This window comes from Paramisgurnus dabryanus, chromosome 23, assembly GCF_030506205.2.
Source record: "Paramisgurnus dabryanus chromosome 23, PD_genome_1.1, whole genome shotgun sequence".
In the NCBI taxonomy this organism is placed as follows: domain Eukaryota; kingdom Metazoa; phylum Chordata; class Actinopteri; order Cypriniformes; family Cobitidae; genus Paramisgurnus; species Paramisgurnus dabryanus.
Window position 1 is genome coordinate 12608753 of NC_133359.1, and position 21598 is coordinate 12630350.

The following is a 21598-nucleotide window of genomic DNA, read 5'->3' on the forward strand; positions in this document are numbered from 1 at the left end:
TTTATCCCCTTAGTAATTTAGGATGAATCAATTGCTACTACTGTTAACAGTTGTGCACGTTGCGCAGAGAGTGACGTCGCTGCGAACGAAGTGTTACTTTTGTAACAATCAAATATAACTTGTTTTGCTGCCATTTTTGGGGGGTTTTGCAATTTATCGACCAAAGTCTGATTCTTGGTTTGTTTTTCTGTCATAACTGGAGGTCTGTTCTTTAAAGGTCCAACTGTTTGACAAAAAAGGTGACCCACTAAAACCACAGGTTCTCAGGTAGGAGTGCAGTTCTCATGTTTTTCAACGATAGTCAGTATTGTGACCCTGTCAGTGAAAACCAGGCTAAAGTCTCATAATTTAAATGTGAGATAACTACCCACAAAGTTTGATTTTAACCTATATTTTCACTATGATTTCAACTTAGTTGTATTAATGATATCAAGGTTATATTTTTGGAGAATGTTCTCTACATTATGTAAATATGTATGACTTCATGTAGAAAACATTGCTTTTCTTTTACATTTTACAAATAAAAAAGACTTTAGCTGTGTTTTCACATCCAGCGTAGTAAAACTGTAATGTTAAAACATTAAACCATTAAGTATTATTGCCATACCATTGCTAAATAGGACACTATATATGATGACACAGCATCTTTCGTCCTTACAGTATTAACTTAATATAAAAAGGTCAGCATTAAAAAAAGTATTATGCACACTTTTAAGTACAGCAATGAGTTTAAAACCACCTATCCATGTATCATGTCGTATGTCTCATGTCCTGTATTGATATTTTTGTAGGACAAATGGCTTCTTTTACGGTGGATAAAATTGCCCCTGACGACGACAGTTTTTTCGATGCATCCAAGATACACAAAATTATGAAGAAATCCAAGAAATCAAAAAAAGAAAAGAAGGATAAGAGTAAAACCAAGTGTGCGGCTAACATCTTGTTGCACGTTGACTGTGACGAGACCGACACCCTCACACAAACACAGAGTAAGAAAATGAAAAAGTCAAAGAAAAAGAAATTAAAACTGGAAGGAGACTTTCAGCTGCTTTCATGCGTTAAGAAACCAAAATCAGAAAAACGCCTCAAACAGTCGAGCAGCAGTCACACAGGATCGACACAGGATCCGCACCGGATTGACTCTGTGATCTGTATCTCCCCTGATCAGGTACCAAAACATTCAAGCAAGAGTGAGTGTGAAAAAGTGAAGGAAAAAACTAAAAAGAGAGTCGTTTTTAATTTGCCACCTGGGCAGAACCAAGCTGCAAACACAAAGGATGAACCCTTCCCCACAAGAAATATTCCCAATTCTGCTACATCCTTCCTAAGGGCAATTTCATCTGGAAACATGAGCCACTGGAAGCAGCTTGTAGGAGAAAGCAGCTTGGAATCCCAGACGACAGCTGAAGAAATCAACAGCCAAGACTTGTTTATCACACAGAAATCATTCTTGGATCCACCCGTAGACCTCTCCACCAGTCCAAGCGGCAATGAGATCACCAACATACCGGTGCAAGCGGACCGTTCGTGTAGGTTGACGGCTGAAGCATCTACTCAAACGGAAAACTTCTTTACCTTCCCGGAGCTCTCCAACTCTCTCAGGTTTCAGCAGCAGCAGCAGCAAACATCTGTGAGCACAGAGGAACCTGTGGACCTGAGCCTGCCCAACAGAGCAAGACAAATGCAAGGCCAAAATCTGTCAGCTAAGCATTCACCTACACTAAAGATATCAGACACATCAAGTGAGGATAGCGATATAATGCCAAAGACCAAAAGTGACTTGTCCCAACTGAAGGTCATTCAGACTCGCCTGAACGAGTCTTTCTTTTTTAAGGTAAAGGGTTACGATTCACCAAAGCCTATGTGCCCGCTCATGAAGCTAACAGAAAGTGCTGAGAAAAAAGCAAAAAAGTAACATTCAGTGTTGTTTTTTGCAGCTGGACTACATTGAAGGAACTTATATGCTATTAGGTTGAAATATATAACATACATATTGAAATACAGTGGCTCTTGTTCTGTGCACACTTAGATAAAGACACAAAGATTTGTTATTTGCAGTTTGTTTAATATCATCTGCATTGTTTTAATGTTTACTTCCAGTTACATGTTCTGTATTACATTTCATGGTGTATCTTGATAAATCAAAAAATATGTGCTTTGTTTACGAGCAAGCACTGTTCACAGTCATTTCTGACGGATTAAATAGTCAGTTGTGTGGATTTATCTGTGTTTAACTTTTTTGTGTCTAATTGTGTCTGAACAGCTTGATACCCATCCACTTCCAAAGGTAAAAGAAAACATAGACGGGAATTGTCACAGGCAACAGCAGGCTATAAAAGCACAAGCTGTTTGTACTCGTGCATCCTTGGGGAAAGTTTTCATCCACGCTCGCCGAGTAAAACAGTCCGGTCAGGGATATTAGTGGCACAAGAACAGTCAATGTGGATAAGGAGAAAAACATTGTGGTGGAAATGATTATTTCTCAGATTTAGAGGGGGTGTTCAGTTGCTTCTGTTTTCTGGATCTTTCGGGCATCTTGTGGGATCATGTTAGGAATACCATCAATGATGGGATAAGCAATGCCAAGCTCCTCGTTGATCAATTCATTACCCTTTTCGTCGTACCTTGAAAATAAATATGAAAACTAAAGTAAATGAGTTATTAATACAATTACATTTAATCACAGTCAATCATAATTAATATGAGATGTTACAATAGAAAACGTCCAAAACCAACTTATTAAAAGTTTTATAGTACATTATTGTAATAATTTCAACTACCATGATAAATGTAGTTTGCATAAGTCATTAGTCGTTATACATAACATTAGCACTGCTAAATAAAGGGAACAATTTCCTAACTACTATTACACGGCTCCGAAATACTTGATTCTGATTGGTCAGTCGCGACATTCATAGGTCTGAAACACCGCTCATCCGGGTACTACATACAGTATCACTACACGACAGCTTTGAATTTGTTACAAATAAATAAGGTTATTAAAAAATCAAATCAAATGCTTGAATCATACTTTAATATATAACAAGTGGGTGTTAAATTATGTTAAGGGGTTTATTTTGCGATAACAACCGTCTCTGGATGCATATAATACATCATAACATCATATTTATTATTTAAATATGCTTAACAGACAATCATACCTCAAAGGCTTTTTGGACAGTGGACAAACAAGAAACTCAAGAATAGAAACATCAAAGGCCTGACTCCTTTCACTGTCCTTCACTTCATCAGACCAACACCTCTTGTTTGTCTTCACAGAGCTTCCAGCACGCAAGAGCGCACGGTTGGCTTCAAATCGCTGCACGCTTAAAACCCCAGTGACAAGTCTTCTGAATGCACACTGAGACATATCCGAATAAAGTATACGAGTGGGAAAAACGAACCTGACGAGCCAACGCCGAACCAGAAGCGCTTACCCGGGAGCGTCTGTAAATATGGTCCCCGCATTCCTGTATTTGTTAAAAGGTTCCGGTGGCAAATACTCGACGACTACTTCATTTGGTGTTGCACTGACCGATCATATGACATCAAAGTACCGCGAGAGCGATTCGAAAGCACAGGGGTTGAATCGCTCTCGCGGTAATTTGATGTCATACGCCTATTGGGCTGCGCAGCGTCCCATAATGTCGCATTACTTTAGCTGTGCAGTTCAAATACAGACAGCTCAAAGGACCCTATGTAAAAAATAGTCATTGTAAAATAAAAAAATATGAATAAAAACTTTATATAATTCGTGTGTGATGTGAATGATGAGAAAAACGTGGGGCAACCCGCAGCATGGTTTTACAACAAATACAAAAAAACAAAATGGTATCAAGCTAGGTTTATTTAAGTTAACCGATCATTGCATTCGCAACTTATAAGAATATTACAACAATTTACGATTAACTAAGAATAATAGTCAACTTTATAATTGTCAATATTCTGAAATAAGACAGTCTTGATGACGTATGCGGCCAATTATCGTACTGCCACTATGTGGTGCTCTTGTCTATTGCAATGCAATGCATTGCAAAAAAAACAAAACACTGCAGAAAGGCATTTCACCACCAGATGTCTCCAGTGAACCGTATGTGAAACATTGAGTTATTTGTTCTTGGGAAATATGTCCACCAACCATGAAATAAAATTTCTTGTCAGGTGTACCTTTCTACCATCTGAGCTGATTTCTGTGAGGAAGAATGAGAGCTGTAAGAAAGTCCTGGAGCGGAGCTCAATACACAGACCTGCCAAGCATGTCATATGAAACAGATCTGCTCCAGACCAAAGGCAGGGCAAGACTCCTCAGAAGCATTGCAGATGTCTCTCATGGTTGGGCCATGGCATTTGATAAATAGATTGATTCTTCAGAGGCTGTTCGCCTCTCTGTCTGGGACTTTAAAATGTATCTGTTTTTTTGGTACAGGCGAGAATGGAAATACAAGTAGGGTCTTTGCTTTACTTATCCACCAATCAAGTCAAAGCTTACTTGCATGTCTTTTCAGTACATGCCAAATGTAATAAAACAATACTCTGATTGGATAAACAGAAATTGTAAACCTGGAGTGATGTGTGAAAGAGAGTTAAGCAAAAGAGAAGCACACATATACCTTATCAGGTTTGTATACAAATACATTCCACATTCCGTTTGTGGGTTGCTGGGGTATAGAAATTTGTTGGGTAAAAAAGCAGCGATGTGGAAAGCCAGATGCATAAATCTGGCTAAGCCTGAGGGTGTTTGCCTCGGGCAGAGCTTTCCTGACTTTTTATTTAAACCGGGCAAACATTGTGTACCTGCTGTGAAGATCACGCATGGGGCCAGAAAAATCAAGTCAAACACAAGCACTAACACTGATCAACATTGGCATGGTTGTTGGATTTTCATATTTTTTTGCCTTTTTTGTTTCGGTAAAATAGTATCTGTTATGCTCAAAGGAGGAAGCCTGCAGCCATATAAGCAAGCAAACAAATAAACAAGCAGCTTTGTGCTTCTTGAAATGTCTGAGCAGACCAGCACACACAGCTTGAAAGAAATATTTTCACCTATACTATGAAATATAATTCAAAGAGCACCTATTATGCAAAATCCACTTTTTCAAGGTGTTTGGACATAATATGTGTTGGCAGTGTGTGAACATTAAAAGTTTTTTAATCCCCATTAAACCAAAGCTCATTAGACATGCCGTTTTGATTCTCTTATCAATGTGAGGTCACATTGATAAAGCCCCGCCCACTAACAGTCCTGCATTACCATAGTTTCCACCCTCAGGGAGGGACTCAGACTGTATTAATCAGATCTATTTTATCTTAAGTGCTCACTGTCTGTTTGTAAGGAAGTGAGGAGCTGTAGCTCATTTGCATTTAAAGGTACAGACATTAAAACAGCGCTATTTTGCTCCCACCCAAATAGGGGCATTTTGGACATGCTATAATAAATGATCTGTGGGGTATTTTGAGCTACAACTTCACACATTCTGGGCACACCTGAGACTTATATTACATCTTGTAAAAAGCCATATTAGGTTTCCCTTTAAGGAATGCGTCATTTTGTCCTTTTTTTTTGCAGTTGTGTGATAATTAAATTACATTATAAAAAATTTCAGATGTGTTCACTTAATGTTTTCCCCAACTTACCACTTGATATTGAGTGAATCATGTAATAATCAAAACATTTCTTTTTATCATATTGGAATAGTTAAATTCTCTCAATGTCCAGATAGCCTGCTCATTTTGCACAGTACTTCATTTAGTATAAAGTCTCATCCTGTAGGATTATGAGGATTAAAAACTGCTAACCCAACACTATTCAGAGCTGATAACAACCTCTTGAAACGCGTTCAGCTTCTCGTGCTCATTCTAATGCTGAAACTGAAATGGGAACATTTATCTTAACAGCTAATCATTATGGACCTCTTATCAATACTGCTTGTTGTTGGTCCCCCTACTATTTGAAATCAATGTAGATTGTGTGATAATAACCCAGTGGTTCTTTAAGTATGTAGCACACAGAGGTATAAGGGGATGTACATGTCTGTTATACGACCTTTAGATGGGTCTTGCTGGTTTGTTAGTGACCTTATTAGTGTCCTATATGATGCTGATATGGATTGCAGCCTCATCCCTGTTTCACAAGTCTTGTTCCCACACAGGGTTAACAAATAAGAGTAAATAACACAATTTACACAATCTCTTTATCTCCTGTGAACTTTCATGTGTTTATTGATTTTAATTAAGTATTATAAAAAAATAAAAAATTATATTAACCTCCTAAGACCTGGATGTCCACATACACTCACCTAAAGGATTATTAGGAACACCTGTTCAATTTCTCATTAATGCAATTATCTAATCAACCAATTAGATGGCAGTTGCTTCAATGCATTTAGGGGTGTGGTCCTGGTCAAGACAATCTCCTGAACTCCAAACTGAATGTCAGAATGGGAAAGAAAGGTGATTTAAGCAATTTTGAGCGTGGCATGGTTGTTGGTGCTAGATGGGCCGGTCTGAGTATTTCACAATCTGCTCAGTTACTGGGATTTTAATGGACAACCATTTCTAGGGTTTACAAAGAATGGTATGAAAAGGGAAAAACATCCAGTATGCAGCAGTCCTGTGGGTGAAAATGCCTTGTTGATGCTAGAGGTCAGAGGAGAATGGAGCGACTGATTCAAGCTGATAGAAGAGCAACTTTGACTGAAATAATCACTCGTTACAACCGAGGTATGCAGCAAAGCATTTGTGAACCCACAACACGCACAACCTTAAGACAGATGGGCTACAACAGCAAAAGACCCCACCGGGTACACTCTAAAAAACAAACGGTGCTATATAGCACCAAAACAGTTGCTTTGGATCGTAACGATAGAAGAACCATTTTTAGTGCCATATAGCACCGGTGAAGAACCAGTGAAGCACCAGTGAAGCACCTGTGTAGAACCATATAGTGCTATGTAGAACCATATGTGGTGCTATATGGCCCCTATATGGTTCTACACTGGTGCTTCACTGGTGCTTCACTGGTGCTTCACCGGTGCTATATGGCACTAAAATGGTTCTTCTATCGTTACGATCCAAAGCAACTGTTTTGGTGCTATATAGCACCGTTTGTTTTTTTAGAGTGTACTACTCATCTCCACTACAAATAGGAAAAAAAGGCTACAATTTGCATAAGCTCACCAAAATTGGACAGTTGAAGACTGGAAAAAATGTTGCCTGGTCTGATGAGTCTCGATTTCTGTTGAGACTTTCAGATGGTAGAATCAGAATTTGACGTAAACAGAATGAGAACATGGATCCATCATGCCTTGTTACCAATGTGCAGGCAGCTTGTGGTGGTGTAATGGTGTGGGGGATGTGTTCTTGGCACACTTTAGGCCCCTCAGTGCCCATTGGAGCATTGTTTAAATGCCACGGCCTACCTGAGCATTGTTTCTGACCATGTTCATCCCTTTATCACCACCATGTACCCATCCTCTGATGGCTACTTCCAGCAGGATAATGCACCATGTCACAAAGCTTGAATCATTTTAAATTGGTTTCTTGAACATGACAATGAGTTCACTGGACTAAAATCCCCCCACAGTCACCAGATCTCAACCCAATAGAGCATCTTTGGGATGTGGTGGAATGGGAGCTTCGAGCCCTGGATGTGCATCCCACAAATCTCCATCAACTGCAAGATGCTATCCTATCAATATGGGCCAACATTTCTAAAGAATGCTTTTAGCACCTTGTTGAATCAATGCCACGTAGAATTAAAGCAGTTCTGAAGGCGAAAGGGGGTCAAACACAGTATTAGTATGGTGTTCCTAATAATCCTTTAGATGAGTGTACGTGGACATTACTTTTTTGTTTGCACCATAATACTTATTTCTATGTAACTGGATCCTGTTGTACACAAACATGGACAAATACACTGCTTCATGTTCCAAGAAAAATATTTGGTTGTTTTATTTATATGTTCTTTCTAATCCCAAAATAGCTGGAAGAAACCTGAAAAAAAGACAAACAAAAACTCTTAGGAGTTTAAGGAAACTCTTGAGGGTGTTTGCAACACGGTATAACTTTTAAAATAGTTTTTATGAAATAAATTGAAAATGAATACACAAATCTGAGCTATTTGTGAAGCGTGATTGATAAAAAAATAGCAAAACCTATGTGCTCTCACAAATAAAACACAGTTTAAAGAACCGAACTGCATGGAATCAGAGAGGTACATGGTAAAATAACCTGCTTTTTTGTCCAATGTTCCTGAATACTGGAATAAAAAAAAATTTCCCTCTCAATGTCAGTCAGAATAGGAGGGAAGCTTTATCATAGATCTAAATGTGAAGTAAATTAAAGGAAGATGACAAATGGTTAAAAATATTTTGGTTTGTGGTCTCATATGATATCTTGGTGTGCTATTGATTTTTTTAAATCAATAACAAGGATGCAGTTATATTTGAGATGTTCTGTCAAATATACTCATATAAACCCAGTTCCCATCTTGTGAGATGGTCTGCTTTTCACAGAGATTGTTTTAACAATCTATGTAACTAAATAAAGGGAACAATTCACTTTTGTTGAAATGAGCATAAAGTACAGTTGTTATGCCATTATCACAACCAACAACTACAGCATCAAAATACTGGTTAGCTAAAAACCAACATGTCTGCAATTTCTTTGAAAGGTCGAATCTTTTCTTTTTTTAGTTTTCAATCTGTTTTTCCATCTCGCAAACAGAATGACTTGTCAAATTGTTTGTCCTGGTTAAAGGATTTGCGCTATGCATTTGGGAGGTTTACAGGATTTGGACAGCTCAGAGCTCTTTAAGGATTTCAGCTGTTGCCGACTTCAATAAAAATGACGGTTTCATCACATATGAGATGGATAAAACAAGAGATTTGCCCAAAGTAGAAATTACTTTGTGTGAGCTGAGCTGTGAATCTCTGCCATAACTCTTCTTATATGAATACAGATACTGGCCTGAATATAAATGAGTTTTTAATGCTATTGAATCTATGATGTTGAGAAATGTCAAACATTTCTTTTTGTATTTTCATCAGAGTTTCTTTGGTGTCATAGTTTAAATATAGCCAGAAGAAAACCCAGTTTAGCTGTAAATTAGCATAAGGTGAATAGTTTTCCTCCAAGCTGCTCAAGCAGGTGTGTTTTGCTTGTTAACATCGTTTTTTAGCACTAGTCAGCTGATCAAACTTATAGACCAGCTGACTAACCAGCCAAATACAAAAAAAAGGGTTATTTTCAACCCAGCATTGGGTCAAAAAGGGATGAACCCAGCTGTTGAGTAAATGAACCAGATATTTTTTTAGTGTTCGGAGTGTCGTGTGTTGCTTGCGTTTTCAAAACATGTGCATCACGTGTTTTGTAAAAATAAGTGCCTGCTGCACACGCGTCAAAACCGTTTCTGATAAAAGAGACGCTCACGTTCACAAAATACACGCAAGACACTCCCTTAACAGTAAACTCTGATTACACATGAGATTATGCGAGTATCTAGAAAACGCGAGCGTCTCTTTTATCATAAACCCTCTCTTTTATCATAAACCCTCTCTTTTATCATAGACGCATCCGCAGCAGGCATTTATTTTGACAAGACACGTGATGCACATAGGTTCACTCGATGCACTGAACACATATTTTGAAAAAAGGAACCACACACATGAAAAGTCGAAAAAAGAAGTCACCAGCCGCCACTGATATTTGACCCAACAATGGGTTAAAACAACCCAGCATAGGTTTAATTATAACCCAATGGGCTGGGATTGTCACTTTTTGAAACAATGCTGGGTTGAAAATAACCAATATTTTTTAGTGTACAATAAAAAAAATGCTGTGTTATTTTCAACCTAGCATTGGGTCAATAATGGAGCCGTTAAATTATATTTGAAACCACAAATGTACCATGACCATTTAAACCAACTTAAAATGGTGAAAACCAGCACTGCACTGGTTTTAGCCGTTTCATTTCAGGAAATTGTTTATTTTAGATTTAAAATTTCAGAAAGATGAATTAAAAGTCTTTATATTATTTTTAGAAATACTAATTACATCCTATACAAAATATCTTTTCTATTTTTTTACATAGAATAATCACAACCCTCATTCACAAACCTGAGAAACAAGGGAAGGCTAAATAAAAACCATTTTAAATTTGTGCTACACAGTAGCAAAATAGAAAAGTGCTTAAATATACTGACACCAATGCGACCTTAAATTAATCTCCATTATTATACATTCAAGCACTACTATCTCTCTATACTGTATCAACCAATTGTTTGGTCAAAATTATATACTGTATAAATAGTTCGGAGATTTGTTTCATAGTCCTCGAGGTCCACCAGACATCAAGGTGAATACAGTGTTTAATACCAGAGTAAAAAAACAGTCCTCAATCTTATTAAACAACACGTACAGTAATAGGACGTCTTCTCAGTGTAAACTGTAATATCCAGTGATAACTTTAGTCTCTTACAGGACTTTGCCAGGCAATAGATTGGTTATTGTCCATTTCTGACTGCTGCACTTCTGAAGAGTCAGCTGGTGACCCTGCTCCGCTTCTGCACTCTCCACCAGTTCAAGACATCGCTTTGACTTCGTGTTCTGAATGGAGCCTTCCTGGAAAAAGCAATAGACATCAAAACATTAACATATGATATCATGCACAACTGATCTGGGTTTCATTGGTATAACCTAATGGACTGTACATATGAGGAGCTCAGATGCAAAAGCCACTAAATGTGAACGAGATGCACGTATTATATGTCCTTAAAATACCTTCCCTTTAAATCCACTTAATCCCGTTTCTATTTCTCAAAGTCGTAGCTGACAGCTCTGCCTACACAGAAATCTCATTCATTGAAAGTTCTGCGAATTCTGAATATTAATCATCAAACATGGACGAGAAGAGACTGACTATAGATGTTTAAAAGCAGAAATATATAACAAATCTTTCAAGTTGCACAAGGAAAGCCATAAAAAGCAGAAAGATGAGTATGTGTATGTGTGTGCGCTCCTCAGCTGCAGAGCGAGAGAGCAAAAAATAGAACAAACACAGAGCAAAACTGTTCTGATTGGCTGTTTTTTGTGAATGACTCGCTATGCCCCTTTGTCGCATTCAGTATGGACAGACAAATTGGCCAACGTTGGAATCATATGCGTCAAGTCTAGTTAGAACACAATGTCAGGCCATTCCGAAATATCGCTTTGTTGGCAGAATCAGCTAAATGCCACATCGCTTTTTCAGCAAAGTCCTCCAAGTGCACGAAAGCTGAATTGGAGGAACTACGGCGTGCAAAACGACTGTGTTCACATTCAAACTTGTGTCCCTTGTGAGTACTTTGACCTGAATTTAACCTGAATGTGGCTGTGATATGGATCACAGTGCCTTCTAATGTGTGGTTCAGTTTCTTCATTTTTACATTCTGCAGGGTTCCCACACTTTAGTTAACTTCAAATTCAAGGACCTTTCAAGGACTTTCCAGGTCCAACACCCTCAAATTCAAGGACGAAATGTGGGGACACATTTCAAGTGAGAGCAAGGTTACATCGTGTAACCTTTTAAGATACATTGTTACAATTCCCTTTTGCTGTGAGTCGCCCTGAGTCACTGCGGTAACACTTTGGGGACGCCTCCAGGGGAAAGTGCGTCTGAATGTGTATATCAAATTCAACCAATGGCTTAACGACAAAGACAGGGTGACGTGGGAGCCAGGAAGTATATCGCTATCTGAAATATTGCCAAAGATGGCGTTACAGGGATGCAGGAAGGGCAAGGGAGACGCAGCGTCTCATTCCCTTCTCAAGAAACAACACCTACATACGTAAACCGAGACGTTTTCATGTGTCAAACACAATTATGCACAAAAGAATTTTGGGAAGAATCAACATTTGCATACAGAAGATATAAGCGAACAGTTTAGCACGTGTGCTTAAAAGGCTAGAAATCTTATGATCCTATCCTACACTACACAGGGAATAATATGGATTTTTTTCCTAGAAAACTTCTTGCATAAAATAGATTCAAGCACTTTTAATCCTCTGTATCTATGTATGTATTTTAAAAAACTTCCCTGGGCCTTGAATTTCCCCCAGATTCACAAACGTTTTAAGGATTTCAAGGACCCGTGGGAACCCTGATTCTGACTTTCATTTTTAAAATATTTCTAGCTGCATTTTTTTGTAATTTTGCAACAGTTTACTATGTCTTGACTAAATAAGTGGATTTTTTTAAGAAGTGGAGGTTTTTGCAAAAAAAGTTTGCATTATAAGAGGGTTTTGCAGCTAAATACAGTCAAATACAAATTAGTTAAATACCAATGAAATAACTAATATGACATTTGTAAATATAAGGCATTTCAATTGCGGACTAATAACCTTTTCATTTTCATTAAAGTAAAAATTGTTGAACCTTAACATAAGAGCCTTATAAAAATTCTCATTTACAAGAAAACATGTCAGACGCACTTAGAGGGTTTTGCATCTGAACTCCTCATATGTTCATTTATTTTTCACCATATGTAACCCTGTCTGTGAAAACTCAGCTTAAGTCATTTTTTGTGATTTACATATAATGTAAAGAACATTCTGTGAAAATATAAGGTTGCTATCTTTAATTTTGACTGAGTAAGGCCATGTCAAAGATTAAAATTAATGTGAATTTTTACTTTAATGTTCCAAATCTCATAATTTGATCATGAGACTTCAACCAAGATTTCATATACAGGTCACAAACATGCACAATTTTAGCTAAAAGTTTTTAATAAGAAGTATCCAAATTTCTCAGGCCTATAAACCTAAACTTCAGAATAGCACAGTTTGGAGTAAATATTAAATACAGTATGAATCCACTGAAACTGACTTTTTCAACTCCGAGCCTGAAGCTCAATTCAAAAGAAAAAGCCTTTAAGATTCTCACTCTTTCAAGTTTAATCACAAGTCTTCTTCAACACTGCGAGTAAAGTTCTGCCCTCGGCCAATCATCTGCCATACTGTGATATTCACATCAGACACAGTGTGCATGAAACACTCTTCCAACGTCTTGCCACACTGCCTAAATTATTTTAATACTTTGTGACACGACTGAGGTCATACCAAGGCAAAAGCCCATAATATAGTAAAATGTCTATTTTTCTAACTTGCTGTAAAAGAGGTGCTAAAAACAAAACGCTCAGCTGAAAAAAGCTGGCAGTCAGCTGAAAAGAAGCTGGCAGTCGGTTTCCGCCTGGCGTTTTCAGATGCGTTTAAAAGTTTTGGTGTGCACGCCCCCAAAACAAGACTGGCTACAGTACGTGAACACAGTCCATGCAAACTGTATATTTAAGCAGTGTAAGCTTTAGGGTCATGTAGATAACAAACCGGATCCCTATAATTAAACCCTATCAATCCGGCATGCATCATTTAACATGTGTCACCGACAGGCATCTGCTACAATTAAGTATTTGTTAACATCAGGCTTCCTAAAGTATTTATATCACCAGTGCCAAATGTCATAAAAAATGTCTGACTAAATAATATGTTTCAACCGGATACATATGCTGTGTGAGCTAAATGATGCATTTATTCATGAGATGCCAAGCATCCTGGATGCAGATGGAAAACCAGACCGGCAACAGATCTTTGAGGACAATGTGAGTCGATAAAGACTTAATTAAAGGCGTTTCTGACACTTGTTTCACTTTTTCACAAGCTTTGTTATCAATTATTCATACATCTAGCATCTAAAAGGCCACAATGGATTTGGCTCCTTTCCCCTCCCGATTCCATTTTAAGAAACTCCAGGGAAGCGGCTGCCATAAAGCCTTTATCCCACCGAGCTCGCCCGAGATAGAAAATCACATCCCGAGGGCCGATGTGAGAATTGATATCGCTCGTACTGTTACATTGTGCATGATGGTGTATGTGTTTGTTCATCTGTTTCGACATCTCTCCCGGTGGGGGCAGCATTACCCTTTTCTAATAACCTTCTTTGACATTTCCTTCACTCTTCTGCTAAAGCCTTTAGATGACAGACCGCTGTGACACATTATTCATTGCTCTTTTAAAGGAGATGTGGATGACATAATCCAGAAGGGTGCTTTTGCAAGACACAACTGAAATCTTTCTATTATTAATGTTCGATATGCAGAAAACGTCTATTAGAGTTACACAGCCCGTGGACGAACACATGCTGCAAAATGATGGCGAAAGTTTTAAGGGGAAAGTTTTAAACTACTTGGGGAAATATGAGAGATTTTGACATTGACTTAAATTGAGCTGAGCAGCGAGGGATGTCGGTGTGTGTATAATGATCCTGTGTGTAGTTGGGATTGTAATGGCCTGCAATGGCGAAGCTTTCAGTGACACTTTTCTGTACAGGAATAAACCAGACAGCATACAAAGGCTATTCTAATACCATTCTCATAGACATAATGCTTCAACTCGTCCTAACAACCATGTAATTGCATAACGGTATTACTTTTGCAAATGAAAGTCAATCATAACGCATGGCGCAGGGGCACTTAGGGTACTTTTATTGACAGGAAAAAGGGTCGGTGCACCAACAATGCACCTGAACACACCTCGTTTCAGCACGCCCATAGGTGACAGGATTTTTGAGTATTTGGTATCACTGGTAGAGTTTATAGCGCTAAGAGAGAAAATGTACAACTGGAATACTTTGGAGTCACTTTAGATAAAGGTGAAAAAATTTTGAGATTATAACTTGGCATACATCTAAAACTGTGTAAATGCTAGCCTATCTCAGGGCAAGTCGTGTTATAGACGGTTTCAGCAGTAACAACATAAACAAGCGGCTTTCGTGGTCAACACGTAACTTCCGGTAATCTCTGCTAAGAATAAAATTACTTTAAACAAAGTACTTTAAACATAGTTTATTTATATAACAAGCAAAATAAACAACACGTAGATTATCTAGGAAACCAAAACATTCGTTATTTTTGACGAGGTATTTGTTCAAGAGTTCGGTTTAGGAACTAGTCAGACCATAAAAAAACTGAAACCGGAAGTAAATTTTGACCCAGGTGCGTATCGCGTCACCGCACGTGCGTCCAAAGAAACCGTTACAAAATATTTGATTCATTTATTTGATCTATTGAAACGATTTTCCTCACAAACGTCTTTTTCGTATTACTCAGCACAAATTTCTATAAATAGTATTTCGTGTCCGTGGCACGACTTTCTTTATCGTGTCATTTTATATTTTGTTTTCTCATTGTTTTTTCCTAGTTTTAAATCATTGTCGCTTGGGGTTTGGGTTAGGATGTAATTTTATGTATTGGTTCTCCTTCTGCTTTTAAAACTATTTTCGCTTGGGGTTTGGATGTCTGAAATGTAACAGAAAGTCATTCTAACACCAACTTCAAGCGACAATGGTAAAAAAAATAGGAAAAAATTATGAGAACACAAAATATAATATCACATGACAAAAAAAGTCGTGCCACAGACTCATAAAACTATTTACAGAAATTTGTGTTGAGTGGCATGAAAAAAAGTGGAAAATCGTATCAATAACACAAATAAATTAATCAAATATTTTGTCACTATAACACAATTTTCCATGAGATTGGGTTGGTAAATGAATGCAGTTAGACCATTTTTAAATGCAGGTGTCTGGATAATATTAAAAAACTTTAATCTTCCAGACTCAGTGGTCCATTTACTGCTCAGACAAATGAGCCCTGATTAAATTTGTGAATCAGTTCAGTGAACTGGATCACCTGATTCATTGGTAAGATTTGATTCAGATGAATCATTTGTAATAAACGTGAGGTAGATGTCAAAAAACTTTTGAAAAACTTGAATGGCTTTTCATGGCGTAACTGTAGGTCATAATATAACTTGTTAGTTACGGCTACGTTTATGGCACCACTTTGCTTTGCTAGTCAGTCCTATCCACCATTCACTTCTGATATATGGGAAACAAAGATTTTCTTAAAAAATTCAACTTTGACGAAAGAAATGCATAACATAAGAGTTTCTTTATGGGGTGCATTGTCATTTCAAATGAACTGCACTCTTTTTGTCTGAGACTCTATGCATACCAAAGTAAAGATCCAGGAGAGCTTCATATGCTTATTGTTGGCGTAGCTGCATTCCAGTAGTCGCGGTCGGCCGTTCACATCCACCAGGCACTTGTTGTCATCATCGTCAATGGTTGGACTCAAACCCCCAACATGAAACCGCTGGGAATTTGTGTAGTACACATTCTGAAATGACAAGAAGATGAGACACTCTTAATTTAAGCCCAAATATATTTTTGTCCTTGTTCTATTCACTGATTGAAAATTGTGACTGACTGCTTCTGGTCTGAATGGATGGTGTATATATTACAAAGCTCTCTGCATTAAGCAGCCAATCAAATGAATTATTCATTAAGGGAAATTGAGCTTTTTATGTGATAACTCTACGACTTCATGGCTTAGTTTGAAATCCCAATGTCGAGTTAAATCTCAATAGGGCTTGGGAGAGAGGAACAACTTTCTTACATTTGCATTTGGTGCTTTAGTCCATGCATTTAGTGTATACACAGTGAGGTTCAAACTCATGACCTTTGTTTTGCTAATTCTCTACCTACTGAGCTTCAGGAACATTGTTCTTACCAATTGCCTTTTATTTGCTGCAGGCCAATTTGCATACTTCTATTATGTATTTAAAACTGGCGATGACAAAGTACACACTTTTGAGTACCTAGTAAAAAGTCTGCCAGTGTTGGGACATATACTATGTATACACTACATATTTTACTATTGTGTCATTAAATTCTCCATCTGTGCCATCTTGTTTGTGTTTCTATGCAATTGCTTTCATCTAGCTAATTCCATGTCCTAAAATTTTAATACCTCATAAAACAAAAGCTTAAAAACTGCTGGGTGGACTTTAGCTTATTCATCGTATCCCCCAAAGTTAGATAGGTCCATACATACTTCTGTCATCTCCGTGCGTGCCGTAACTCTGTCTGACGCACACACTGCTAGCCTAGCTTAGCATAAAGACTGGAAGTAAATGGCTCCAGCTAGCATACAGCTCCCAATAAGTGACAAAATAATGCTAAAGTGTGCAAAATAATGTGCAAAACTAAATATCTCAGACAAAAAAGACACTAATATATTTGTTTTGAATAACTAATGCACTTTTTAAAGCAAAGTTCCAAATCATTGGGCCTTATACTAAAATCTTTCAGCTTACAGAAAAAAAACTCTTTCAGATAGACGTCATTTTAAGCAAGAGAAATTTCAAAACTTCAAAAGCCTGTGTTTGGAGATGTTCTCACAGTAGTATTGATCCGGGCTGTGTTTTTCACTTATACAGCGTGAGCCCTCCAACCGTATCTCTGAGCACATTAGACAAATGGACACTTTTTTCCAATGTGCAGTCTCGATTCATTGCATTCAACTCGGTTCTAGTTCAATTTTGGCATTAAAAGTTCTGGTACAAGTTGTTTTGGAAACCATTCGATTGCAAAAGTTGCCACTCTCACCCGTTCTTCCCTCTTTAGGTTCAATTCTGATATGTCCCTGTGGGGATAACACACTTTTAACCGAGTCTGAATTCATGTCTGTAGCCTCTTTCTCACAATACTGCTCTACACCTTAGCCCACTACAAAAGGAGCCAGATGAATCGTTTGACTTTGGAAAGGCAAAGTTTGCAAAACAGCTCAATTTTTGTGAAGTACTTGGAAACGAAAGAAGCCGTATTCTGTGGACATATAACACAACTAATCATTCATTCACGATGGAAACAATGCCTGTCCTTCAGGATGCTTTGATGAGCTCTGGTACCGCAGCAGAATGGATGGGGGGCTGAAATGGGATGGGGAATAATATAAAAGAGCAGAAAAAAAGAGTCAACTTGCACGGACACTTTTAGCCCTATTCCACTGTTTCCGCTTTTGGAAAAGCATGTTTTTCATTGCTTGGTAGATTTACGACTATTGTATGGGAACAATGTACCTTCTGCTGAATAAAAAAGAGATACATGCTGAAGAAAAGATTGGGTGTTTTTTGCTACATTTTCTACATCATCTAATTAATCCCCAAACAGCTGCCTCAGTGTTCATACTCTTAGTTGAGGTTTTGTCTTATGTAGATTAAAACTGTACTGATGCCTCGGGATGTGTCGATGTGACAATGAAATTTAATGCAGTGATTATGGAATTTAAAGAAATATTTCATCCAAATATAAAAATTAATCGTTTACGCACACTCATGCGATCCCAGATTTAAATGACTTTCTTCAGGTAAACACAAATAAATAATTTTATATTAAAATGCCATCATGTTATCATCTTTTATACCACAGGGCTGTTGAATGCTTTATTCTGATTGATTGAGAAATGTTTCATGGGTATGCATCATTTTACTGTTACGCACAACTAACCTGTCAAATGTCTTAAAATAACCACCAGAGGAATACACCTACAATTTCAAACTGACTGCTTATTCTTTGACCACTAATTAATCAAAGTCTTCAATGACTGTGTCATACACAGGTGACATTGGAGTAAAAAAATTTGCTCACGTGAAACCCTCATGTGCAGAATTTTTTTTAAAGCTTAGTTTTTTTTAAACTATCGCGATAGTTTCACGTGAGCGCATGATCGCGATAGTTTCACGTGAGTGCATGATAGTTTCAGGTGAGCGCGCGATAGTTTCACGTGAGCACGCGAAACTAAACTTTATTTAATTTTTGCTCCATGTCCCCTTAGGGGCTCTGTAGAAACCAATCCAACCGTCTCCACTGACTTTGTATTGCGATAGGCCACCTCCTTGTCATTGTCTTTTATTACAAAAAACAGAATAATTCCTAAAAGCTGCTGTGTTACAAGGTGTACAGCTAACAAGAAAAAAACTGAAATATGTTTTTATAAGCGGTGGGCATGGTTTTCAGGTTATGACGCGCTCTGTCTCTATGGAAGTTAATAGGTACCATCAACTGTGTGCTTAGTAACATTTATCAAAATATCTTAATTTCTGTTAAACAGTATAAACTCATACACTGTTTTAAATAACATGATGGTAAATTATGAAAGAATTTGTATTTTTTTGATGAACTATCCCTTTAAAAGGACACTCGACTTTTTTTGAAAATATGCAAATTTTTCAGCTCCCCTAGAGTTACACATTTGATTTTTACCATTTTGGAATCCATTCAGCTGATCTCCGGGTCTGGCGGTACCACTTTTAGCATAGCTTAGCATAATTAATTGAATCTGATTAGACCATTAGCATCGTGCTAAAAAATAACTAAAGAGTTTCAATATTTTTCCTATTTAAAACTTGACTCTTCTGTAGTTACATCGTGTACTCAGACCGACGGAAAATTAAAACTTGTGATTTTCAAGGCAGATATGGCTAGGAGCTATACTTTCAAACTGGCGTAATAATCAAAGACTTTGCTGCCGTAACATGGCTGCAGGAGGCGCAATGATATTACGCAGCACCTGAAAATAGTCCTTTGCTATTGAAAGTAACCAAGGGGACTATTTTCGGGCAGTGCATAATATCACTACGCCTGCTGCGGCCATGTTACTGCAGCAGACCCGGAGATCAGCTGAATGTCCCTTTAAGTGAAGTATTAAAGAGCAATATTTATACTTCTCTGCATTTCAACAATTTATTTTTCTTAACAGACTTTAGAAACGTTGGATTTAGAAGGAACAGAACTGAAAACTTTACTCGGCACCATTGTGTCGTTTCTAATAAAACACTAGGAAACACGCGCAGATGTGAATTCAGCAGGTGTTGGGGAGCCATCCAAGTAGTTAAAATCACGCTGAAACTGCGGTTCTATCTCACTCTTTCATTTACATATATCTCTGACACATACTCACATCCGTCCTCATCTAAATGATGCACCAGTGGAGACAAAACAACCCTCCCTGTCTGTGTTCTGAGTCACTGTGTTTTATTGAGATTCATTACCGCGTCTATAGCACTAGAATCTATCTAAATCCTACGCTCCCCAGAGAGCGTGAATATGGAGAGGACTTGCTATTTTTGCAGTGTTTCGTTTGTTGTGGAAGCTCGTGGTGAAATACACTCGGTGGAGGAGAAAAGGTTGAATTGCCTCGAGCAGCCCCACTTTTCCAAAATTCATTTTTCGGGTCTCAGCACAAAATAATGAAGAATGTTTTATGCAATGCAATGACAGTTTTATGGCTTGCAGAAATCGACAGCTGAAACACTGATATCAATTGGGACGTGAAGATGGAAGAAACGCAAGTCAAGCGTATATGGGGGGATATGGCATCTGAAGTTTAAGATAAGAAAGATTGTTATAAAGAAGTCAAAAGATGTATTTTAACTCATCTTTTTATGGTACATTATATGTACTATAAATGAAACAACTGTAGTTTTTGGATAAGAGATGAGCTGGGTAAAAAATATATTTGTATTTTTTAAATATTGTGATCATATTTTCTATATAGCTCATCTATTTGACATGGCCTTAGTCAATATTAAAGATATCAAGGTTATCTTTACATGGTGTCTACTAACCGACATCGTTGCCTGGGTTGCGTATGTGTGGGGCGGGTCTATCAAAAGAAGGTCCAGATTCTATTGGGGTAGGGGCGTGTTTGTTTAGGTGATTTCAAATATCAACATTCGCTTTCAGAGATCATGCACTCTGCCTTTAAGGTAATGGGGTCAAAGTGTGTTTTCTTTGCCTATATCTGAAAACTTCTTAAGAACAACTTTCTCCAACTCAACTTTGACTTTATACATTTATCTAGAGATAAAGCGTGAAATCGACGAGAGATGCTGTGCGCTGCGTTGCCAAGTACTCTGCTTTTTGACAGAGCTACTTTTAAACTGTTTTAGTGAGTTGATTTTTTCTGCGGGTTAAAGGTGACATAGAATGATTGAACGGGGTATTTATCCTTGTTCTTTGATGTGACATGTAGACAAAATTTTTTGTTTGGGTCTGTAATGCCTTAGAAGCTTCCTAAAAACCTTTCTCAGATAGCTCAATTAGGGTGGGGGATTTTAAACAAGTGGTTTTGCACCTATTTGGTTCCCCCTACTGGCTTAACTTGCAATCTCATTACTGATTGGCTGACTTTGCTGGCACTTAAAAAATGTAGCCAATTATTTTAAAGTAGAGGGGCAGTTAGATGCCTGTGATGTCATAAGCATCAGTTTTTCAGATTGGGCCGTTTTCTGGCTGACATTTCTAAAAGAGGAATTTCTATGAGACTGAGATGTTTAGCATGTCTAGCACTTTTTGTATGTTTGTGAATGCGGGTAGACTACCATTATTCAACAAAGACAAAGTAAAAATGCTTTTTCATTCTCTGTCCCCTTAAAATATGAAGGGAATTGTTTAATTAGTTATTGGTATTTGAGCTGTGAATAGTCACTGGGATGCTTATGGTTTAGTTTGTAATGTCTGGTTTTAATACGCAAATCTGGCAACCCTGGTTCGAAAAATATAGAATGTACATGTAAATGAACATTTTAATTTGATTGCAATGTTTAGGGTACATGTAAACGGTATCGTCGTTCCATGCAACTGGATTAAATTCAGACAAAACATAGCCATTCAGATCCAATGAGACACATGGCAAAAGATAACAGGAGACAGAATATCACGAGC

At 37.7% G+C, this 21598-nt stretch overlaps 2 protein-coding genes across 2 annotated transcripts in view; both read right to left on the minus strand.

Annotated features, from left to right (window-relative positions):
- Positions 1-2043: 2043 nt before the first annotated feature.
- LOC135764927 (phosphatidylinositol N-acetylglucosaminyltransferase subunit Y) lies at positions 2044-2601 on the minus strand. The gene has a single exon (XM_065275601.2). The coding sequence runs from the start codon at positions 2459-2461 to the stop codon at positions 2246-2248; it is 216 nt and encodes a 71-aa protein (XP_065131673.1). The 5' UTR covers positions 2462-2601; the 3' UTR covers positions 2044-2245.
- Positions 2602-9570: 6969 nt separating this feature from the next.
- Positions 9571-21598, minus strand: part of galnt18a (UDP-N-acetyl-alpha-D-galactosamine:polypeptide N-acetylgalactosaminyltransferase 18a) — a 70158-nt gene continuing 58130 nt past the window's right edge. The window contains exons 10-11 of the mRNA XM_065291769.2: positions 16044-16208; positions 9571-10620 (exon numbers count right to left, since the gene is read on the minus strand). Coding sequence (XP_065147841.1) covers positions 10474-10620; positions 16044-16208 — 312 coding nt within the window. The 3' untranslated portion in view covers positions 9571-10473. The remainder of the gene's footprint in view (positions 10621-16043; positions 16209-21598) is intronic.

Coding starts and splice junctions, on each gene's coding strand:
- LOC135764927 (XM_065275601.2), bottom strand. CDS start 2,461: ATGTTTTTCTCCTTATCCACATTGACTGTTCTTGTGCCACTAATATCC.